The following is a 25,362-nucleotide window of genomic DNA, read 5'->3' as shown; positions in this document are numbered from 1 at the left end:
TTTTTTTTTTTTTTTTTTTGTTTTGTTGTTTTACCTCCCTGGGTAACAGTGCAAACTAGAGAATGTGTGACAATGCATATGTGCAGCAGCGGCCTTTGCATATCTCAAGGGGAGGGCGGGCAGAGGTGTAGATGGGGACAGGGAAATTTACAAAATTATATTTTTTTTTTTAAAAAACAAGTGAAATTGCACTGTGTAAAACCCAGCGAGATCGCGCTGTGTAGGAAAGAAAAAGTAGTCCGGAAAACAAGGAGCCTTGTATGTTTTCATGAGTTTTCAGTACTTGGCCGGTGCTCTCGAGGTGGCCTAAACACTGGAAAAGGCATGCCCGTATGCATGCCTTTCACACATGAAATCAAGCCCACAAACCCATGAAATTGACTGGTGTGAAATGGGCATGGTTAAAAGCTCACAGAGAGATTACAACAGGCCAGACTACTTGTACGCTCGACCCCAAAAAAGACAATGATATGGCCAAAGCCATAGGTGAGCCCTACAGTTCATGGGGTCATTCAGAAGAGGAGGCAGACCAGTGGGAAGGTAAACGGGTATAACACAGTTTCCATGGGGCCAACAAAAGCAATAAGCTCAAGGCAGCTCTCTTCAGGGCACACAGCAATCAACGTTCCAACAATGGCAACATCCTGCCAAGCCAGTCCTTTGAGTCGAGAGGAAAAGGAAGGGGTCAACCCCCACGAGGGTAAGGAACGTCAAGTAAGTGACTTGCCGCACAAATCAGACCCCCACAAAACGCCAGTGGGAGGCAGAATAAGACATTTCCCAAGAGAATGAAGAAATAAAATCAGACAAGTGGATGTTAAATGTTATACATCGCTGTTAATGCATAGAATTAGCCAAGGAACCTCCACCAAAGCTACCAAAACAAAAGAGTTTTCGAGAAGAGGACTTCACACAATTAAGGAAAGAAGTGAAAGAACTCTTATAGAAGAACACTATTAAGAGTGCCTCCAAGGGACAGAAACAAGAGAAACTATTCACTTTACTTTCTAGTTCCAAAAAAGACCCAACTGTGAAACCAGTCTTAGACCTCAGGTTCCTAAACAAATTAGTTTATGCCCAACATTTCGAAATTGCAACACTTTAAGGAGTCATTCGGCTCCTAAAACAATGAGACTACCCTAGACCTCAAGGACGCCTAGCTATACATCCCTATGAATTGAAGACACAGGAAGTATCTCAGCTTTGTATTAGACAGAATACATTACTGTTTCACAGTGCTACCATTCTACTTGAAGTTGGCACCACATGTCTTTACGAAGTGCCTTGCTGCAGTAGCAGCCTGCCTAAGAAAGGAAAGTATTCAGGTATACAGACAGTTCAGGCTGGACTGTTCCCTTGAGGAACAGGGTCAAGACTGATTTGTATATAGCGGGGTACAAACTGGGGTGGCATGGTTAGCAAAAGAACAATGGATTATGCCCAGATCCGTGACTGGGGGTGAGTGTTTGCATTGTTCAGCACTCCGTCCATCATCCTTTTGTGTTGCTAAAGTTGCCCTAAGTGGGAAGGGTGTACCCAGACGTGGGTCCCGTGCTCACTGTGCCACTGGATTCAAGCTAGCCTGGCTGATGAAGGGCTAGTACCCAGAAACCGGTCCCAGGATGCTTGTTTCCGGTCCAGGGAGGACCTGGCTTGGCAGTTCGGGCTGGACTGTTCCCTTGAGGAACAGGGTCAAGACTGATTTGCATATAGCTGGGTCCAAACTGGGGTGGCATGGTGATCAAAAGAACAATGGATTACGCCCAGATCCGTGACTGAGGGTGAGTGTTTGCATTGTTCAGCACTCCGTCCATCATCCTTTTGTGTTACATGTATACCCACACCTAGATGACTGGCTAGTGAAAGCAAAGACAAAACAGAAATGCCAAAGAGACATTCAAACAGTAATGTCAACTCTAGAACGGCTGGGGTTTTCCATAAACCACAAAAAATAATCACCAGAACTGAAACAGGAAAATGTGTTCCTCGGAGTGACCCTAAACTCAAGGACAGCAAGAGCATACCCTGTCCCAAAGACGATAGAGGCAACGGCAGGACAAGTTCGCTTTACCAGGAGGGACAGTCTCTGACAGTGAGGGCATTCATGGCATGACAGTGAGGACAATGGGCATGATGGCATCATTCATACCACTTATAACACATGCAAGACTGCACATGCAACCTTTTCAAGAATGGATCTGCAACAAATGGTCACAACAAGGATACAAAAGGAACCTCTATGGTGGAAATAAAACAGGTGACCCCAGGAAAACCATTCTAGACACCAACCCACACAGTGACTATCACAACAGTTGCATCCCATAAGGGGTGAGGTGCATTTTCAGGGAACATGAATGTGCGGGTGCAATGAAACAATGCAGATGCGTTGAAACACATTACTTCCTGGAGAGGAAGATATTTTTTCTAGCCTGAAAGCCTTCTAAGTTCACATCACAGGGAAGACCATGCTGATACAAACCGACAGTAATACAACTAATGTACTACCTGAACAAACATGGAGGCACATATATACACGATGAGCAAACTTGCACAAGAAATGTGGCAATGGACATTTTCAAAGAGGATCAATCTCTTCACCATCCACCTGCCAGGGAAGGAATACACGGAGGCGGACAGGCTAAGCAGAGAGGAAAACAGCTCACATGAATGAGAATTGAAGCAAGAAACACTGGAGAGGAAATTCAGGGTCTGCGGAACACTAGCAATCACCTGTTCGCAACAGCAGAAAATACAAAATGCCATAGCTTCCCCTCCAGGTTTCCACACCACCAGTCAGAAGGGAATGCCCTGTAACTAAACTGGTCAGAGAGATTTGCTTACGCTTTTCCTCCGATCCCCCTTAATACACAAGGTACTTGAAAAAAGCCAAACCGCCAGGGCCATATCTTATCATGATAGCCCCTCAATGGGCCACACAGACTTGGTACTCGGAACTGATCGAGTTGTCCAGGGGTCAAAATCAAAGCATAGATGGATCTGCTAACAATGCAGAAGGGGAAGGGGATCTGCTAACAATGCAGAACCAGCAACATTCAGCATAGACCAAGGACACCGAGTATGGCAGTTTCTTCACATCACTAGTAGTAGAGGTTCCTAAAGGGATCAAAGAGAATTGCCCCCTAGATCAGTTACAGCACGAATGTTGAACTTAAACACAGTGTAAAAACAATTCATGATGAAACCATATGAACCTATGCACAAGATATCACTTCGCTGCAGAGAGTGAGTGACATACAAGCGTTAACAATACAGGAACAGTACTTACATATACATGTGGTCCGCAGGACCAATCCTCAATTCCTACCTGAGGTATTCAGCAGTTTTCATGTCAATCGAAGCATGCATCTACTGGTGTTCTTCATGGATACACCAACAAAAATGGAAAGAGTTCTACACTCTTTGGATGTAAGAAGATCCTTAACATGCTATCTGCAAGAAACTAGAGAGTTTTGCAAGAGTAAACAGATATTTATGTCCTTCGCAAAAAGAACTAAGGGGTCGCTAGTAACAAAGCAAAAATTTCAAAATGAATTGTAGAAACAATACAAACTTGATACTCCAGGGCTTGGATGATTCTACCCACACGCCCAAAGGCACTCAACAAGGAAAAAGGGCACAACATTAGCATTCCTAACAGACGTGCACATGGAGAAATCTGCACTGCAACAATATGGGCAGATCCTTACACATTCACAAAACATTACTCTGTGTACGATCAAATGAACAGAGGCACAGGTGGGACAAAGAGTACTACAGCACATGTTTGCAAACTGTGCCTTATTTCAACCCAACCAAACCAATGGCGGGGATACCACTACATAATCTAATGCAAAGCATGTGAATCCAGAAAAGGATTCATGCTGCTAAGCGAAATGGTTTCTTACCATAGAAGTTTTGCTCCCTGAACAGTTTTTTGGTTTTACGTGACCCATCACCCTCTCCCCCAGCCCCCCACCCACCCACACACACACACACACACACAGAAATGGGAGGTTAATGCAACCGGGTGGGAAAAGGAAAAAGGAAAGGCGGAAAAGGAAGATTCCAAGAGACGGGGAAAAAAAAGAATCTTAAGATTGCTACTATGCACAGGAATGTCTGGGCACTGTATGTCATACATGGCACAAGCTTACCACCAAATGTAGGTCAGAGACGCACACAAAAAACAAGCATTTGCAATTAAATGGATCTCGTGTTTGCTCGAGTTACAGCTATTAGTATTGAAAATTACTAACTGGACTTTCCTTGCCACATAAATTGAAAATGAAAAGTAAAACAGTTGACATTAGCAAGTCAATTCAAAGCGCCATGGCCGCCATGAACATGAGTTATTGGCTCCCAGCGTGAATGTCTAGAAAGGATCGCAGCTAGGATGAAAGGAGAACCAAAACTGGAGGAGGGGCCATAACATGCTATAACAGGAGGAAGCGTGGCGTAGTGTGATGCCAACAAAAATGAATAGCAAGAGTGGGCCTGATTAAAAGTCCACAGAGAGATTACAACAGAGGTGGAGACTCTCTAAACAAAGAAACCCTGTCTCTTGTGATGAGACTTGGTGTGTAAATTTGAGCTATCTCAGCAGTGTAATGAATGTGTTTGCTCACCCGACCCTCTCACAAAACCGGGGTATGTATTTGTTAATGTCCGGATGCCGGAACGGTCTTTCTAAAAAGCATACTTTTCGGGTTAATTCGTGACTTCTGAGCATCTTAGTTTGAGGTGACCAGCAACACATGCCACTGGTTCTCCCCCAGAGGTCCTTTTCTGGTCTGGGTTATACCTTGTGGTATAAAACACAAAGACACTAGTGTTGAGGAGAGAACAGTATGCCTGCTCCACGAAGCCCATGCCCCCCCAAATGTTTGCATACTTTTTGGCACAGCCTGTCCACTGATATATCTCCTTTTCCGCATTACAGCAGTTCATACCCTTCTGCCAGATGGATAACGACGAATGTTTTGATGACCTCCAGTGCTGAGTGATGTCCTCTTTAGCCACAAGATAGCCAATACCTGAAAACAGCCTATGATGTATGGTATCTACCCAGCCATTCATTATCCCCAGAAGCACCACGTTTGGGTCTAACTCCACCGACATGTGGCGAATACAAGTGATCTGTGCATGGACTGAGGCCCACTAGGCTTTGATAATGGGGCAGGACCAAACACAATAGGACCCTATGAAGTGTGCAGCTAGGTGAACTCGTGCATCCCATCTTCCGGAGCCTATCTGGGCTATAATGTGTATGATGGAAATTGAATGAGCCAGAGATTATAAGGCAGTGGTTCCCAATCTGTGCGCCGCGGCTCCCTGGTGCGCCATCAAAACTAGCCAGGGGCGCCGCACACTGTGGAAACCACTGGTGTAGTTTTATTTTGTACGAACTGGAAATAGCTCAGTGGTTCCCAAACTGTGTGCGGCGCCCCTGGCTAGTTTTGATGGAGCACCAGGGAGCCGTGGCGCACAGATTGGGAACCACGGATAAGGTAATCAATCAGAATTTGTATAGCTCAGCACTGCCACTCATCGGGGTATCTGGGTTCTGGGGAGCGGGGTTTCCATCGAAGAGCAGGTCTTGAGTTTCTTCCTGAAGTCTGCATGTGAGAGTGCTGTTCAAAGGATGAAGGGCAGGTCATTCCAAGTATGTTGGTATATTCCAAGTATTCAGTGAGCTGTTGTTTGACATTCTCGAGTACTTTAGCAGGGTATGGGAGCAGAGAGATAGGTGAGAAATATTTGAGTTCGCTGGGGCTGGCAGAAGATATCTTTAGGAGAGGTCTGATTTCTGCATGTTTTTGTTTGTCCAGGAAGACTGCATTGGTGATGGTGGTACTCAGGATGCTGGTGAGTTCCACACTGATGTGGTAGGTTCTGAGGTTGAACAGGTGGTGGGGGCATTCGTAGGTGGGTGTACCGGAGTGGATGGAAGACATTGGGTGCTCTAGAGTGGATTGCAGACATGTTAGCTGATGTGGATTGTATGGTGAGCAGTGTCCATGAGGTGGTTGTTCTGTTGGTGTGCGCTGGAGTGTGGGGTCAAGAGAGCTGTGGCTGGAGACTGTGGGTTGGGGGGTCAAAGTTGTTGTAGATGGTGGCAATCTTGCTGTGAAAGTAGTCTGAGAGGTTGTTGCAGAGCTCCTAGGAAGGGTGGATAGTGTGGCTGTCAGGTTGGAGTAATCTTTGGCTGTTCTGGATAGTTCTTTTGTGCGGTTGGCTGCTGTGTCACTGTACCTTAAGCTATCTTTACATCTTGCCAGTCCTCATCATTGACTTCCCCCACGTCAGTTGTCCAGCTCTCTCTGAGCTTTAGGAAGTGGCCTGGGGAATTGAGGAGAAGGGATCTTTAGAGTCTGGAAAATCCATGTCGACCCAAAGGCCCTTTTGTCACTTATCTCCAGGGGGTTTGCTTCAGGAACCTCTGTAAGTAGCTCTTTATATGTATCAGAGGCATGTCACACTTGTAGGTATCTAAGGAGTTGCGAGTTACGGCGGTTATATTTGGCTTTGAGATGGTCAGAGGAAACTTTGTGGTTCTTGTCCCACAGGTCATCCAGTATGGTACTACTAATCTGGTCCCAGCCCCAGAACCCCATTAGGCGTGCTGCCCATTCTAGCCACATCCCTACCCACAGAGGAGTCTGCACCATCGGTTATTCCAAATATTGGATATATGTAAGTGGAGCCCTCCAGCATATGAAGGTGATTTTAGAAATCAGCGGTAGGGAGACAGCAGGCTTCCTTCCATAGAGTGAGTTGTGTACACCCCAACTTAAGTGTGTGTAATTCAAGATACCAACAAGAGTCTTGATGAGCTTCAAACAGCTAGTCATTAATCGGTACCATTTGTGCTGCCCGATAATAGAAGCGGACATTAGGTGTGCCCAGGCCCCCTCCATACGAGGCAGTGGTGTACTTAATGTGGGAGACTCTGGCGGCTTGGGAGCCCAGTAGAATCTCGTATCCATGGATTGTAGATCTGGGAAGAAAGAGGGAGGGAGAGTGAACAGATAATTCTGCAATACATATAAGCATCTGGGCAAAGCAATTCGGCCCAGTAGGTTCGGTGGAAGGGCGGATCATCTGCCAAGATCTGAACTGGTGTATGCATCAAGATTGGTGAAGTATTGAGGTTCCATGCTGTCTTTGTTTCTGATGCAGTGTGGATGCTGAGGTATTTGAAAGGACAAGAGGAAATCCTGTTGAACAGCATAAACAACCTGAAGGCTGGCAAACCTCCTGTTAACATTTAGGACCTGCTAAACCTTAGTTGCTTGGTTTCAAGGCACTAAGCACTGAACATTACCCAGATAGTGTCCCAATAGCCATTTATTTTTATGTAGCAGTTACCATTGGTTAATTACATGGCACCTTCAGACACCCTGCTTGGACTGGCTGCTTTAGAACTCCTATTTGGTTGCCAAAGGTGCCCTTCAGGCAGCATCGCAATGTCCTTTTCTAGGAGGCTCATCAGGACAGTGTTACTTAGATTTTGTTCTAAATGCATCCTAGAAACCATAATTCTCCAAGTTCCTGATGACACCTTTTGTATTCTAGAAACAGGAAACACCTGCAAATTGGTTTCATAGAACTTATTGTTGACAGTCGACACAATTAACCAACAGACTTTTCTCCGATCCTCTCCTTCAGAATGAGTAACAAAAGAAAAATTCTGAAATTATTTTTTTCGTACATCATATCAGAATCCTAAATAATAATTAAAAAAAGTACTGCTAAATCTTCCACACTGCCACCAAATTGCAGATTACAGCAAGGTTCAGTCCTGTCCATTGATCTGTTTGACCTTATGAGAAAGCACTGGGTCTGATGCCGCAAGAAAAAAGATTCATCATAACCTATTACACTGATGATACATGATCTCATCTCAAGGCGATGTTGCTTGATCACACCCATTCTACTAGCTTTTGTGTTTTCTCCAGGTACCTGATGCCTTTCTTCTCTGCCTTAACCAACTGGTACTGTCTGCGTTGCTTATCCATGAAGGTGTTCTGTCGGACCCTTGATGGACATCCTTACAGCAACTGTTCTGGTCTCCACTATGGCTCTTATTACTACTTAATACATTGACTTTAGATGTCCTTACTTATGGTGACTGAGCCTCCGCTGCAGTATTTTCATCTGTTGGTGTTTAGCAAGATAAGCTGCACTTGTTGGTTTTCCTATGGACCTACCTTATCAGTCTTTACCTTCCTGTAAATTTGTTCAATGGAAAGAGTATGCAGAGTGCAATGGTATTTCACTAATTTATTGCATATCTGATAGACTTCTAGTTGCAGATTCCTTACCTTAGATATTCCCCCAGGCGTCAGACTAGATCTGAAGATTTTTTCTTCAAGCAGTACCGTTGTGCGCCGTCAGGTGGCCTTGATCGACTCCGCGAGCATTGGCATTGTGGTAGTTGTGATGATGTCACAGTCGTATATAGCTGCCTCTGACGTCAGTTCTTTTCTTTCCACGCCACCTGCAGATCCGGAGAAGAGCTACCCTCAGTCATTTTTTGACTAGCTTAGACCTTTTCTCGTTATTTTTAACTTTTTGGTGCGTTGAGGGATGTCACGGAAGACCGGGTTTTAACCGTGTGACTCCTGTCACTGAATGATGTCTGTGATGATCCGCACCTTGTGTGCTTGTGGTGTCTGTAGCATGACAATGACCTGAAGTCATTCTCCAAATGGCGAGCCATGAACCCGAAGGTTTTGAAGGAGCGGTCCCAGAAGCTCATGGCGGCCTGGCACGCTTGACTCCGCATCGCTTCCAGTCTCATTCGAGAGAAAGGTCACGAGATCGCTCGTGGAGACATCACCACTCTTCGTCATCCCATTCAAAATCTTCAGGACACTTGGGTCATAAAAAGAAGTAGAAGAAGGCCAAACGTTCTTCGACTTTGTCCCATCGCTCAGCCGATGCAACGTGGTAAGATTGTTGAGGCTGTAGGCCTCCGTCCGTGGAGCCTACTTTTGGGTCCGCTCCACGCCTCCACGACTTCCAGAGAGCCAGAATTTTGTGAGGCCATGTGCCTTATCTTTGGGCAGAGTGACCCCCTGCTGCGCCTTGGGGGTTACTCTGGCCTTTCTGGTTAGGTGGCGGGGGCTTCGGCACCGGCCGTTAAGGGACCCTCCATGACACCGGTTGTACCAATGCAACCTTCCCTTCTAAGACTTTGAAGCTCCCAAGGCCGGTTGGGCCCACAATCAACTTAAACCGAATCCTGATCCCTGACGATTCGGTGCGGGAACATCATCTCTCGATGTTGGATCTGTCTTCGATGGAGTCTTCTCACCCCCGGTTGGATTCTGACCCTTTTTACTATGGGTATGGGTACAGGAAAGGTTTGGAGTGGGTCGTAGGACCTTCTGGAATACTAGCTAGACAACCCTGAATTGGACTGGGCAAAGGGTTTGAATGAGGCTAGTGGTCTGGATACTTCTCCAGATGCTGGCCTGCTTTCTTCCCCTACCGTGGCTAGGGCAGAGGGAGAATCATATTCTATGGTGATCAGCAGGGCAGCTGAGGTCTTTGGCCTCGAGCTTCCTTCTGTGGTGGTCAGGACTATAACTTCCTTATTGTGGTTCTTCAGCCTAGGTCTTCCACTTCGGAACCCCTTCTACTCTTCAGTGAAACCCTGGCAGATGTCCTTCAGGGTATTTGGTCCAGACCAAGAACAGGGGCTTCTGTGAATAAGACAATCGCCCGCCACCATAGGCCTATGCCGAACTACTCTAAATTCCTGTCTCAACACCCTATGCCTGAGAGGCTTGTCATCTAGGCTTCTTCCTCATCTGGCGCATTACCATCCGCACCCGGAAAGGGAATCAAAAAGACTGCATCAGATTGGGAAGATGTTTTCTTCCTCCAGTCTGGCATTGCGGTCCGTGAACACCGCTTGCCTCTTGGGCCGCTACACCCATTCCTTATGGGATACAGACACGTAGATGTTGCCGCAGGTCCCGGCCGGGGCCGTTAACTCCCAAGCAGTTGCTGATGGGAGAGATGCGGTCGAGTTCACGATCCTTTGTGGGCCTGACACTACCGAATACTGTGTAGGACGGTTGAATCGATCGCGGCCTTAAGGCACCACACCTGGTTGAGGATGTCTGCCTTTTTGGGTAATGTCCAACAGTCTCTCACGGACGTGCCCTTCGATGGCACCGGTCTCTTCAGTGACAAAGTGGTCTCTGAGCTACAGCTGGGACCCTTGGCCTCGCAGCAGCCCCTCACCGAGCACAGTCTGCTTTTTGCCCCTATTTTTTGGGCTACAGAAGGTATCCCTCTTGCTTCCTTTCCCTACCAATCACCCAGCATTGCATGCTACTCAGCCAGTATATGACCGTGGATGCGGAATCCCATGGGCTCGTGGGTCAGGGAGCCCGGGGTCTGACCAGTCCACCCCCGCACCTGCTGAAGCCCCAAACCCTCCTAGTCAGTCGCACCATCCCGAACAAGTTGGTGGCAGGACCTGACCATCACCTTCCACACTGGGAATCCATCATGACGGACATGTGAGTTTTGCAAATAGTCCAAAGGGGCTACTCCCACCCCTTCGAGACTACACCTCCGCCCATGCCACCATCCTACGACCCTTTAGCGAAGGATCATTTGGCACTTCTCCGCGATGAAGTTGTGGCTCTCATTGCCAAGAGAGCCATAGAGAGGGTGCCTTCGCCAGAAGTAGGTCATAGTTGTTATTCTAGCTACTTTCTGTTGCCCAAGAAGGACAAGGGTCGTTGCCCTATCCTAGACCTCCAGGCCCTCAATCTCTTTCTCAAGAAGAAGTTCATATTGCTCACCCTGTCTGCCTTGGACCCTGGAGGCTGGTTGGTAGCCTTGGACTTGCAGGATGCCTAATTCCACATAGCGTCCTGCCTGCCCACAGGCGTTACTTGTGATTCATGGTAGGTCACAAGCACTTTTAATTTAATGTACTCCCCTTCTGCCTTACCAGCACCCCTCGGGAGGTCACAAAAGTGATGGCGGTCGTCGCAGCTATTCTGCTCAGGTTAGGGTTTCAGTCTTTCCCTACCTCGACGACTGGCTGTCGAAGGTGAACACGTTGCAGACTTTTGTCTCTCACCTTCAGACTGCGGCAAACCTGAATTCACTGGGGTTCCCTATAAACGTGCCAAATCCAGCAGTCAATCACAAATGGCCTCTCCATCCAGAGGTGGCACAAGGTCTCTTTCGGAAGAGGGGAGAACCTTGATTAGATCTGTTTGCCTCCGCATAGAATGAGCAATGTCAGCTGTTTTGTGCGTTTCCAAGGTGGCACTCACTTGGCGACTCTTTTCTTATCTCGAGTGAAACTCAGACCTCCTTTACATCTTCCCGCCATACAACTTCTGCCCAGAGTTCTGAAGAAGATCAAGAACGACTGGGCCCAACTAATCGTTGTAGCTCTAGACTGGGCTCGAAGAGTATGGTATCCTGAGCGTAGCCACGGATCCTCAGCTGAACCTGTGCAGTCTCTGCCTTCTTGCATGGAGATTGAGCAGCAGCAGTTGACAGCTTTTGACCTTTCACCTGATATCTGTAATGTTTATCTTGGGAGCCAGGTGTCCCTCCACCGAAACGGTATATGCCTGCTTTTGGCACAAATTTGTGGCATGGTGTACCAACAAATCTATTGATCCCCTGTCTGCACCTCTCTCCGCGGTTCCTACTGTTCATCCTCTCTCTAGCCTAGCAGGGCTCTGCCTTAGGCACCCTTAAAGCCTACTTATCTGCCATCTCAGCCTTTCTCAGATTGCCAAATCAACCTTCTCCATTCAAGTCTCCCATTGTTGGGAGGTTTCTTAAGGGACTCACCCGTTTGTACCCACCTTCCCCGTTCATAATGCCCCAGTGGGATTTGGATCTGGTCCTTACCTTCCTTATGTGTGCCCCTTTTTAGCCACTCCATAATTGTCCCTTGCCACTCCTCACACTAAAAACTGCTTTCCCAATTGCCATCACCCTTGCTCGCAGAGTGAGTGAGCTTCAAGCTATTTCATCGAAGCCACCATTTTTATCTGTCCATCCTGACAAAGTGGTGCTTTGTAATAGGACCTCCTTCTTCATAAGGCTGTTATGCCTTTTCATGTAGGCCAGTCCATCATTTTGCCTACTTTTTACGCACCCCCTCATCCCTCTCATAAAGAGAAGAGACTCCACCGTCTGGATACAAAAAGAGCGTTGGCGTTCTACCTCAATTGTACCAAAGATTTTCGGGTGGACAATCTACTCTTTGTGGAATATGTGGGTGCAGAGAGAGGACGGGTGGTGCAGAAGTGAACCATCTCCCGATGGGTGGTGCTCTGCATCAAAATTTGCTACGCTTTGGCAAAGCAGCAACCACCTGAGGACTTGTGTGCTCACTCCACCAGAGCAACTGCTGCCACAACAGCGTTCGCACGTGGAGTTCCTGTCTTGGAAATCTGCCAGGCAGCAATCCCTGCACATGTCCACAAAACCTTTACTGCCTGGACAGTTCAGTCAGCAGAGACCGCTACTTTGGTCGTTCGGGCCTGCAGAACTTTCCAGTATGATCTTGGTTTGCAGCCCACTGCTGAGGATGGTATTGCTTGGGTATCTGTTCTAAACTAAGGAATCTGCAACTAGACGTCTGTATCAGATGAACAAGTTACTTACCTTTGGTAACAATTTATCTGGTAGAGAGATAATCTACTTGCAGATTCCTTTCCGACCCGCCCATCCTCCCCGCACTGGGAACTGATTTCTAGGGTCAGGGATTTCCTTTTCAGGGCTCTAGTTCTGGCGCACCATTATCCGTGTTCTTCATGGCTCCACGCTACTGGCGTGGAAAGTCGTGAAAAGAAACTGACATCAGCCCGCCAAGGTGGTGCCTATACACAACCGCAACGCCATCACAGCAACCACGACACCAGCAACACACACACAGTCAGCCAACGCCACCTGATGGTTTGCAAGAGTACTGCTCAAAGAAAAAAAATCTCCGGATCCAGTCTTGACGCCTGGGGGAACACTGAGAATGGTGTGGCAGAACTAGGGGAGATAAATCATTACCGAAGGTAATTAACGTGTTTTGTTAATGCAAATCAGTATTCCTGTTGTAATACATTATGAACCGGCTTTACTGACGACACCATCAACAAAGGGTAATGCATCATATAACAAGTGTAATGCAGTGGGTAAGAGATAAAAAGGGACACAGGCTAGATGGCTCCTGCTAGCCATCCCATGTTTTGTGTTCTTATAAGTAAACAAACATCTCCGACATGCTCTTAAAAAGGCTATAGCTGGGTGAGACTGTACTTGAGGGATTCCTCTTTAGAGCACTTGTTGTTCTTGTCTTATTTAACTTAAAAAATTATCCTTTGGTGGCACTGGCCGCAGTAGTTTGTGACATGACAGAACTGAAGTTCTAGAAAAGCCCTGTATCAAAAAATATATTTTTGTCTGTTTTGCTGAAAATAAAAGCAAAGTAAAAACACGTATTCCCACAGAGAAGAGTACTTAGTCTACATGACGTATGCTGTGAGAACCTCTGAATGTGGAATTATGGTGCAATTCCACACTAAGGGTGGAATAATGTAAAATGGAGCAGCATACTCAGCATTTAATAGGTGGCCGGGCTACTATTATGAACTCATTATTTGCTTCCCATAAAAGAGCAAATACCCCAAACATCAGTCATGGCAACCGTGCATTAATCCATTCTCCGACCTAATTCATCCTTCACTTTCCACTCCCTGCTTTGTTGTTCACTCCATTAAGAAGATATGTAGCACTGTTCACATCTCAAGATGCTCTTCATCATCATAAGATTACATGCAGCTATGCATGTGGGAGCAGGCTTAACTGTGTTTCCTTGGCTAGGGAATGAATCTTTATCAAATGCAAGCTTTTCTATGTTTTCATAGTTCCAGCACAATATCAGGAAACCATACAGCGTTATGGCCTTAGTTTTCAAATTTCTTCTTCCCTTCAGCTACTTGATATGTGTCTGCAAGAAGGGAAGGGAAAGGAAAGGGTAATTGCGGAGGCATAAATGAAGATAACCCAAAAATACATCAAAAGAGGTAAAAAAAAAAAAGCATCTGGAAGATAATCCTTGAAAATCAAAGGAAGGCCCTTCTGAAACCATTTCTTCACTTACAGATACTAGTCCACAATCTAGAATGGCCCCTTGGAAGCTTCCCAACACTATATGTTGGATTTTATTTAGTCCTCTCTTTCCACCTGGAAACATCTGTGTCTGCCATGCTTTGTGGTGACCACGGAGAAAACAAATAAATCGATGAAAAACCTAATTCATAAATTTTAATCCAAAGCTTAACATTAATTAGCAATGAAACCAAGACTAACCCTAGTCCTAGGCTTAACCCAAACCCCTAGGCAGATGCTAACTTTGTGCACTAATCTAACTACTGATCTTGGGCCTTGGCCCTGCCAGTACAATTTGAGCTTTAATTTCAGTAAAACAAAATAACGTAATGTGTTTTAAACCAATATTTCAAAGTAAAAGTATGTCAGCTTTGCATTTTTTAATATTTGTGTTTTATATGTTTTGCATTTTTCTATTCTGTCTGGACAGCAGAACACCAGAAACTAGTACTTTAGGCCTAGGAACATTTGTTGACTGATTGTTGAGGCAAACACATATTTAGTTACTGATAGAAATGTAATTCAGAAAAAGACCTATGAATTCTTATTAACTGTTGAAAAAACTGAAACTGCTAACTCCTACCAGCTATTGGAGATGTGGAGGTCACTTCCCCTTAGAAGTCTGAATGATAAAAGCATTGAAGTGATGTACTAATCATTACAATTTCACCAAGACGCATGCCCCTTCAAATGTGACAACCAAGCAACACTCAAGTGACCAATGCATCTTTGGACCAATGAGTCCACCAATGAGACTCTTACACAGACTAGTATTCAGCCAGAGAACAAACCATGTGCAACAACTTGCTGAAATTAAGGGAAGTCTGGCTAACTGTATTTTTTTTTAATTTTTACTATGAGCTGGGAACAGTTTGGTCCTCATGTGTATTACTGCTATATATTACACATGGAAGCGAGCAAGTATAAGGTCATTCTGCCTTTCCATCAAAACACAGAAGACATTGGCATCTTTTGGTCAGAGTACGACCTTCCATGTGCAAGCGGTGACAAGGTTGATCATCTAAGCATAAAAATCAAAGATTCACGTGATTGGGAGATGGGTCGTTCAGCAGGGGCTTTCACGCTTCATCATCAGGGCACAGTTCTGCACTCTCCTTAAAAGACTTTCATGGGAATAGAGAAAGAATGATATATTTTTGATTTGCTAGTATGGAAATGCATTTACGTTTTCCTCCACTCCACACCATTCCCACTTTAATTTTCTAATTGTAGTCTGTGTTAGATGATTGTGCCACGTTGTACCAGACTCCAAACCTTACAAAAGTACTCTAAAATCATCTACCATTCAAGCCCACTCAGAGTTGTTATCCAGGGCAGAATAATCAACCATGGCTTCTTAGGTAGTTGACTCTCCTCTTCCATAATGCATTTAGCAGCTGTGTTGCACTGTACAAAGAAACACTTTTTTCACATTCTTTACTGAGGGTTTTGTTGAGTGGTCTCCTCAGAACATTTCTTCCAGCTAGACAAATCCCAGACTGTGAAGCTGCTTTATTCTCAAGATTGCTGTTTAGCATCAACTCAGCCATGAGAACAAGTACAATTAGGCTTTCATAGCTGACAACTCAACACCCAATTGTGCAGCTGCAAAGCAATGTCAGGGCTCATCTGAACTCCCCACATTAAACACAGTCCGAATTTTATCTCAAACCATTTTTATTCTGAAATCCATCTAAAAGGACCCTGCATTTAGTCCAAGTCAGAATACCCTAGTCACTGTGAGGACTGCACAAAGGAGTTCCATTTTTGCAACTTTGTAGGTCTGGTTGATGAAACTGCCAAAAATGACTTGAAGTGTAAAACTTTTAGCTAGCTAGGTGCATACTAACCAGATGGCAAATTGTGGCACACTTCACACGCAAAAAAACACTATGATGGAACCACTAACAAACATTTCTTTGTGTGAAATTTGTAAAGCACTAACACAGAAATAGGTAGGTTGGACACCCAAGTGCAATGGATGGTTCAGGCAATTGCTTCCTACTTTGCTCAAAGGAATATTGAAGATCAAAGATACGTTGCTGGAAAAAAAAATAAAGTTGCATAAATGTAAAAGTTCTTCAGGTGGCTCTTTTCACATTCAAAACCCTTTGCCATAAAACCCCTTCTTTGCTATCCAGTTCTGAAATTAATCAGTTTGAACTTGTGATGTAATGCTTGTAAATTAATAAGTCTTTTTTTAAATCTCATTTGGTCTTATTTCATTTAAATTAATATTTAGGTTTTGGATGCAACCAAGAGATTAGGTTGTGAAGAAATGGGTGGCTATGAACCTCTTAAAGCTCATTCATTTTTTGAAAACCTTAAATGGGAGAATCTGCATAATCAGACGCCCCCAAAACTAACCGCATATTTACCAGCAATGTCCGAAGATGACGAGGATTGCTATGGGAACGTATGTTACCTTTTTTTATATTGTATTTATGAAAATTTTATTGACAATTGCTAAGTTCTCATTTCTTCAGCACTTAATGCCTGTGGATGTTATGCTTAGTGAGTCGTCTGTGAGGCCTTACATAATTAGGTTGTGCAGATGGTGTTGAGCCTCTTTCTTTAATAGGGAAAACGCCGATTCACTCCCCCACTGTTGAGACATTTGTCTCATAGGAAGCTTGCCTTATAGGAGATTGTGCTGTTCACCATAATATTGATGCTGTAACTACAGGGTATAGCTTTTTAGTCTTAAATACGTACATTGATTTAAGTTAGCTTATGTGAGATTTCTGCTATGATATATATATATATATATATATTCGATGGCATGTGTAGCTGCAGATACACATGCTGTGCACATCCCGCCATCTGGTGTTGGGCTCGGAGTGTTACAAGTTGTTTTTCTTCGAAGAAGTCTTTTCGAGTCACGAGACCGAGGGACTCCTCCCATTTCGACTCCATTGCGCATGGGCGTCGACTCCATCCTAGATTGTTTTTTTTCCGCCATCGGGTTCGGACGTGTTCCTTTTCGCTCCGTGTTTCGGGTCGGAAAGTTAGTTAGAATCTCAGAAAAATCATCGGTATTGTTTGCGTTCGGTATCGGGTTAGTTACAACAGATCGACACCGAATTTAGAAGAGTTCCGGTGGCCCTTCGGGGTTTTTTCGATCCCCCGTCAGGGCCTGGTCGGCCCGGCCACGTGTAAATTCAAGGCTGATGGAACGGACCCCATTCTGCTTCTGTCCAAAATGCCATAACAAGTATCCGTATACGGATCAGCATCTGGTCTGTAACTTGTGCTTGTCCCCAGAGCACCAGGAAGATACTTGTGAAGCCTGTCGAGCGTTTCGGTCCAGAAAGACGTTAAGAGACCGAAGAGCCAGAAGACTGCAGATGGCGTCGACGCCGACAGAACAAGAGCGTTTCGAGGAAGAAGAGGAAGCTTTCTCTATCCCCGAATCGGACTCGGAAGAGCTCGAGGCCGAAGAAACACCGAAAACCGTGAGTAAGACGTCGAAACATAAGACTCACGAGAAGTCAACAAGAGCCCAAGGGACACCACCGCCAACAGGCCATGGCTTAACCCAAAAAAGCGGTGACCGAGCCAAGGCACCGAAAAAGGGCACGCTGGTGTCGAAGTCATCCGACTCCGGTCGAGATACCGCCACACAGCAATCTTGGACCCGAGACATCGGCTCTGAGAAATTTCGGCACCGTGACAGCGGCACCGAACAAATTCGGCACCGAGACACCACCACGACGAAAATTACAAAGGTTTCTTCGGAGCCTAAAAAGACCTCCGAAAAAGTTTCGGTTCCGAAACATCCAGCCTCGGAGCCGAAAACAGGTTCCTATACAGAGGAACAAGGATTAGCCTCACAAATGAAAAAACATAGATTTGGAGAGGAACTTCAAGCTGTAGAGCCAGACTATACTCAAAGGAGGCTCCACATTCATCAAGACACAGGGAAGATAACCACTCTTCCTCCAATTAAAACAAAAATAAAAATTGCCTTTCACGAAAAGGACAAGGAGCCACAGGCAAAGGTGGCAAAGAAAACAACTCCACCACCTTCTCCACCACCATTAGTGCACACATCACCAGTAGCAACTCCTCCACTGATGCACTCCCCGACTCATACTGCCATGAGTCAAGATGATCCCGATGCATGGGACCTTTACGATGCTCCAGTATCGGACAACAGCCCAGACTCGTACCCTACCAGGCCGTCCCCTCCTGAGGACAGTACATCTTACACACAGGTGATCGCAAAGGCAGCTGCTTTCCATAACGTCACCTTGCATTCAGAACCAATTGAGGATGACTTCTTGTTTAACACGCTAACCTCCACTCATAGCCAGTACCAAAGACTACCTATGCTCCCAGGAATGCTAAAAAATTCAAAACAAATCTTTCAGGATCCTGTTAAAGGCCGAGCCCTAACTCCAAGGGTGGAGAAAAAGTACAAGCCACCGCCAACAGATCCTGTTTATATTACAACACAGTTAACTCCAGACTCAGTAGTTGTCGGGGCAGCTCGTAAGAGAGCAAACTCTCATACCTCGGGAGACGCACCACCTCCAGACAAAGAGAGTTGCAAATTTGATGCTGCGGGCAAAAGGGTTGCAGCACAAGCAGCAAACCAATAGCGCATTGCTAATTCACAAGCGCTTTTGGCAAGATATGACAGAGCTCACTGGGATGAGATGCAACATTTGATAGAACACTTACCCAAAGAGTTCCAAAAAAGAGCACAACAAGTGGTGGAAGAAGGACAAAGTATCTCTAATAATCCGATACAGTCTTCAATGGATGCAGCAGATACGGCTGCAAGGACAGTAAATACTGCAATAACAATAAGAAGGCACGCATGGCTCCGCACGTCCGGTTTCAAGCCGGAAATTGAACAAGCCGTGCTAAATATGCCATTTAATGAACAGCAGTTGTTTGGGCCGGAAGTCGACACTGCTATTGAAAAACTCAAGAAAGACACTGATACGGCAAAAGCCATGGGCACACTCTACTCCCCGCAGAGCAGAGGCACTTTTCGCGAAACACCTTTTAGGGGAGGGTTTCGAGGACAACCTACAGAAACCACAACATCACAAACAAGGCCCACTTACCAAAGCCAATATCAGCGGGGAAGTTTTCGGGGACAATATAGAGGGGGACAATTCCAAAGAAGTAGAGGAAAATTCCAAAGCCCCAAAAGTCCTCAAAATAAGCAGTGACTCAAAAGTCACACATCCCCATCACATAACACCTGTGGGGGAAACATTAAGCCAATTTTACAAACATTGGGAGGAGATAACAACAGATACTTGGGTACTAGCAATTATCCAGCATGGTTATTGCATAGAATTTCGCGAATTCCCTCCAACAGTCCCACCGAAAACACACAGTATGTCGAAACAACATATAAATCTTCTAGGATTAGAAGTTCAAGCATTACTCCAAAAAGAAGCAATAGAATTAGTACCAAAACAAGAACTAAACACAGGAGTTTACTCACTGTACTTTCTGATACCCAAAAAAGACAAAACTCCAAGACCTATACTAGATCTCAGAATATTAAATACATACATCAAATCAGACCATTTTCACATGGTTACATTACAAGAAGTAATCCCACTGCTCAAACAACAAGACTACATGACAACACTGGATCTAAAGGATGCATATTTCCATATACCAATACATCCTTCACACAGGAAGTACCTAAGGTTTGTATTCCAAGGGATACATTACCAATTCAAAGTGTTGCCATTCGGAATAACAACTGCGCCAAGAGTTTTTACAAAATGTCTAGCAGTAGTAGCTGCACATATCAGAAGGCAGCAAATACATGTGTTCCCGTACCTAGACGATTGGTTAATCAAAACCAACACGCAAAAACAGTGTTCACAACACACAAATTACGTCATAGAAACCCTACACAAACTAGGTTTCTCAATCAATTACTCAAAGTCACACCTTCTGCCGTGTCAAACACAGCAATACCTAGGAGCAACAATCAACACAGTAAAAGGAATTGCCACTCCAAGTCCACAAAGAGTCCAAACATTCCAAAATGTCATACAAGCCATGTATCCAAACCAAAAGATACAGGTCAAATTAGTAATGAAACTCCTAAGCATGATGTCCTCATGCATAGCCATTGTCCCAAACGCAAGGTTGCACATGCGGCCCTTACAACAGTGCCTAGCATCACAGTGGTCACAGGCACAGGGTCAACTTCTAGATCTGGTGTTGATAGACCGCCAAACATACATCTCGCTTCAATGGTGGAACAGTATAAATCTAAACCAAGGGCGGCCTTTTCAAGACCCAGTGCCACAATACGTAATAACGACAGATGCATCCATGACAGGGTGGGGAGCACACCTCAATCAGCACAGCATCCAAGGACAATCGAACATTCAGCAAAAACAGTTTCATATAAACCACTTAGAACTGTTAGCGGTATTTCTAGCTTTGAAAGCATTTCAACCCATAATAACCCACAAATACACTCTTGTCAAAACAGACAACATGACAACTATGTATTACCTAAACAAACAGGGAGGAACACACTCAACACAGTTGTGTCTCCTAACACAAAAAATATGGCATTGGGCAATTCACAACCACATTCACCTAATAGCACAATTTATTCCAGGGATTCAGAATCAGTTAGCAGACAATCTCTCTCGGGATCACCAACAGATCCACGAATGGGAAATTCACCCCCAAATACTGAACACTTACTTCAGAATGTGGGGAACGCCACAAATAGATCTATTTGCAACAAAAGAAAACTCAAAATGCCAAAACTTCGCATCCAGGTACCCACAACATCAGTCTCTGGGCAATGCACTATGGATGAACTGGTCAGGGATATTTGCGTACGCTTTTCCCCCTCCCACTTCTTCCATATCTAGTAAACAAGTTGAGTCAAAACAAACTCAAACTCATACTAATAGCACCAACATGGGCAAGGCAACCTTGGTACACAACACTACTAGACCTTTCAGTAGTATCTCATATCAAACTGCCAAACAGACAAGATCTGTTAACACAACACAAACAACAGATCAGACATCCAAATCCAGCATCGCTGAATCTAGCAATTTGGCTCCTGAAATCCTAGAATTCGGGCACTTAGACCTCACACAGGAATGTATGGAGGTCATAAAACAGGCTAGAAAACCTACCACTAGACACTGTTATGCAAATAAGTGGAAAAGATGTGTTTATTACTGCCATAATAATCAAATTCAACCTTTACACGCATCTGCAAAAGAGATAGTAGGATACTTACTACATTTGCAGAAATCTAAACTAGCTTTCTCTTCCATTAAAATACATCTTATGCAATTTCAGCTTACCTGCAAAATATGCACTCAACTTCATTATTTAGGATACCAGTCATAAAAGCGTTTATGGAAGGCCTAAAGAGAATTATACCACCAAGAACACCACCGGTTCCTTCATGGAACCTCAACATTGTCTTAACACGACTCATGGGTCCACCTTTTGAGCCCATGCACTCTTGTGAAATGCAATACTTAACGTGGAAAGTTGCATTTTTAATTGCCATCACATCTCTAAGAAGAGTGAGTGAAATTCAAGCATTTACCATTCAAGAACCATTTATTCAAATACACAAAAATAAAGTTGTTCTACGGACCAATCCTAAATTTTTACCAAAAGTAATCTCACCGTTCCACTTGAGTCAAACGGTAGAATTACCAGTGTTCTTCCCACAGCCAGATTCTGTAGCTGAAAGAGCACTACATACATTAGACATCAAAAGAGCACTAATGTACTACATTGACAGAACAAAACTAATTCGAAAGACAAAACAACTATTTATCGCCTTTCAAAAACCTCATACAGGAAATCCAATTTCGAAACAAGGCATTGCTAGATGGATAGTTAAGTGCATTCAAACATGCTATCTTAAAGCTAAAAGAGAACTGCCTATTACACCAAAGGCACACTCAACCAGAAAGAAAGGTGCTACCATGGCCTTTCTAGGAAATATTCCAATGAACGAAATATGTAAGGCAGCAACATGGTCTACGCCTCATACATTTACCAAGCACTACTGTGTAGATGTGTTAACTGCACAACAAGCAACAGTAGGTCAAGCTGTACTAAGAACATTATTTCAAACTACTTCAACTCCTACAGGCTGAACCACCGCTTTTGGGGAGATAACTGCTTATTAGTCTATGCACAGCATGTGTATCTGCAGCTACACCTTCCATCGAACGGAAAATGTCACTTACCCAGTGTACATCTGTTCGTTGCATTAGTCGCTGCAGATTCACATGCGCCCACCCGCCTCCCCGGGAGCCTGTAGCCGTTCAGAAGTAGATCTTAAACATTTGTACATTTGTAAATATATTACTTTAAACTTCATTATGTACAGACGCATTCACTCCATTGCATGGGCACTATTACTAGCATGCACAACTCCTACCTCACCCTCTGCGGGGAAAACAATCTAAGATGGAGTCGACGCCCATGCGCAATGGAGTCGAAATGGGAGGAGTCCCTCGGTCTCGTGACTCGAAAAGACTTCTTCGAAGAAAAACAACTTGTAACACTCCGAGCCCAACACCAGACGGCGGACTATGCACAGCATGTGAATCTGCAGCGACTAATGCCACAAACAGATGTACACTGGGTAAGTGACATTTTCCATACACACACACACACACACACCCACACCACACCACACCACACCACACCCCCCCCCCCCCCACACACACACACTGTGGAATCTAGTTCCTATTGTAGGTGTGTTTTTCACCTTTCTGTCTTGCCTTGTCCAGTGTAAACCATGATCCACTTTGCTTGATGAGTAGCATACTTAGTTGATAAATTTGCAGTTGGAGAAAATTATTTGTAGGACAAAATTTTGCCCGTTCTGAGTGGCAAAGCACTGCTGTACTTGTTTTTATTTCTCATTCCTCAGTGATTTCGTCTCTTGTGGGCTTTTATATAAGGTTGTGGATTACCTTAGTAAAGATATTTTACATGGTAATGTTGTCATGATGATGTTTCGGGTTGTCCACACATTATTAGGGTACAAACTCTCCTGTACATTGTAATATCTATTCATTTTAAGCAAATGATAAATGTAAAGGAAAATATGTAGTAGTATGTTTAACTGATCTATGAATCGTTTTAAAAATTGCAGTTATGGAAAGTAGCAGGAATGTGGTCTTATTTCAGTGTTTTATTGTTAAAAATCTTTTTGCCAATGGTGAGCTAAATGGGACATGCAAAGCATGGATAAAGTGGCATGTGGTCCTGTAAGTAAGTTTTAGCTACAGTCTGAAGTTGAATATGGTGCCGTGCTAGTTGATTTTCAAGATAGACCTGTTAATTCAATTTGCGTGAACTATAGAAGGGATGGTTGGAATGTTGAAGTTGTGGGTAAAACAGTGGAAATAGACCAAAATTTGATCCACCAAATTCAAAATATCGTAAACACATAGGACCCTTGATGTAAATGTATTTACCTTGAATTGTCTAGCATTCTCAGTTACTTTTGAATCCTTCATACATATATTATTGGACAAATATTATGGAATCATGCAAGATTAGAGGAAGTGAATAGGGTTGTTGGCAAATTTGTTTTATCTGAATAATAAGTGTGATTCCAGTGTGAATGTTGAATGGTTATTGAGTACCAGAGCATGGGGTCTTGTAGGTCAGATATATGGAAGAAGACCGGACAAAGGGAAATGAGGACAGCCCTGTAGGATTTAAAAAGAATAGTTTAACAGCATAGGAAGGCAAGAGACCGTGTATGTGGGAAAACAGGCCCATAAATTACCTAGCAAACTTCATCAGTTACAAAGATGGAGCGTAGAAAGGTGGTTCCTGATGGGTACTTCTAAGCACAGATTCCTCACCGATAAAATATTCCCAGGCACCAGACTGGATCTGGAAAGTTTAAAACTGCATTCCTCACACACAGTGCAGCTTGCGTTGACTTATTCCACTGTATGTCAAATGCATCCACTTATAAGTGCCAGTCCTGCTAGCCAGCGTCAATGTGCAGATTTCTAAATTGGAACCTTTTGAGATTGGAAAACAGTCCATTCCACCAAATGAGGAGGTCAGTAAGGAATCTCCATTTAGAGTATTCACCAAAAAGAGCGTTACTGAAGGCAAGTAACTTGTTCTTCTGAAAGATAGTTCTAACTGCAGATTCCTCATCTTTAAAATAGTTATCAAAACTGCACACCTCCAAAGGTGGTGTGTCGGTAGAAAGTCCTACAGGACCAAATGGGTGAAATGCCCTTCACGTTGGACCTGGCTGTCAAGGCAATAGTGCTTTGTGAATGGATGCTCAGGTTGCAGCCTAACAGATATCCAGAACAGGCAGTCCACGTGAACATGCATTGGTGGCAGCCTTTGCCCTCGTGGAATGGACCTTCAATCACTTTGGAGGTTGCTTCTTGGACAGTGTGTAGTAGATATTAGTGCCAAAGGTCTACCCACAGTGGGAAAGTCCTTTTTCTGCACAGCCCTGTAAATCTTTGCTCCAGAAAAAGCTGAATATCGACCCATTGGCCTTTGATGCAACTGGCATGAAAGCTAAAGGATCCCTTGAGAGCTGATACTGTCCTAATTCTGGAGGTGAGGCAGACCAAAGAACGTTGGGAGGGATATGGATTGCCCAGTGTGAAAATAGTTGACTTTCAGCAAAAAGACCACCCTGATCCTTAACACTAGTTTGTCTTGGAAAAATGTGATGTAAGGCAGGCGAACCAAGAGAGCTTGAAGCTCGGTGAAGCGACCAGCTGTGGTTATCGCAAGAAGGAATACAGTACTCAAACTCAGGAGGCATAGTGGACAGCTGTATATCAGCTTGAAGTGAGTGTGCACGAGGAAAGTTAGGACCAAATTGAGATCCCACTGCTTAGGAGGAAACGTGGCAGATCTTTAATAACCCTAATGACACCAGATAATTTAAACAAGGGTAGCTGGTCAGACAAATGCTGAAAGGGCCCATTGCAAGGCCTTGCTGGGTCTGAGATAAAACAAACAATAAGACGTCCAACAGTTTGACCTGTGATGGGTCTGTATTACAGGAGCCACAATAGGCCACACATTGTTCCCATTGCTTGGGGTAGTAAACTTTGTAGAAGGAAGCCTGCAATTAAGGATGACCTCAACAACTTTAGGAGGAAGAGCTAATGCTGTCAACTGCCACCTCTCAATTTCTGCACGTGGAGGTGTAGG

The 25,362-nt window shown here is 44.5% G+C and overlaps 1 protein-coding gene across 2 annotated transcripts in view; it reads left to right on the top strand.

Moving 5' to 3' along the window:
* PDPK1 (3-phosphoinositide dependent protein kinase 1) overlaps positions 1-25,362 on the top strand; it is a 297,914-nt gene that overhangs the window by 186,777 nt on the left and 85,775 nt on the right. For both annotated transcript variants that reach the window (XM_069209886.1, XM_069209887.1), the window contains one exon: positions 16,403-16,576. In XM_069209886.1, coding sequence (XP_069065987.1) covers positions 16,403-16,576 — 174 coding nt within the window. The remainder of the gene's footprint in view (positions 1-16,402; positions 16,577-25,362) is intronic.

This window comes from Pleurodeles waltl, chromosome 10 (genome assembly GCF_031143425.1).
Source record: "Pleurodeles waltl isolate 20211129_DDA chromosome 10, aPleWal1.hap1.20221129, whole genome shotgun sequence".
Taxonomy (NCBI): Eukaryota; Metazoa; Chordata; class Amphibia; order Caudata; family Salamandridae; genus Pleurodeles; species Pleurodeles waltl.
This window is presented reverse-complemented; position numbering and strand designations above follow the sequence as displayed.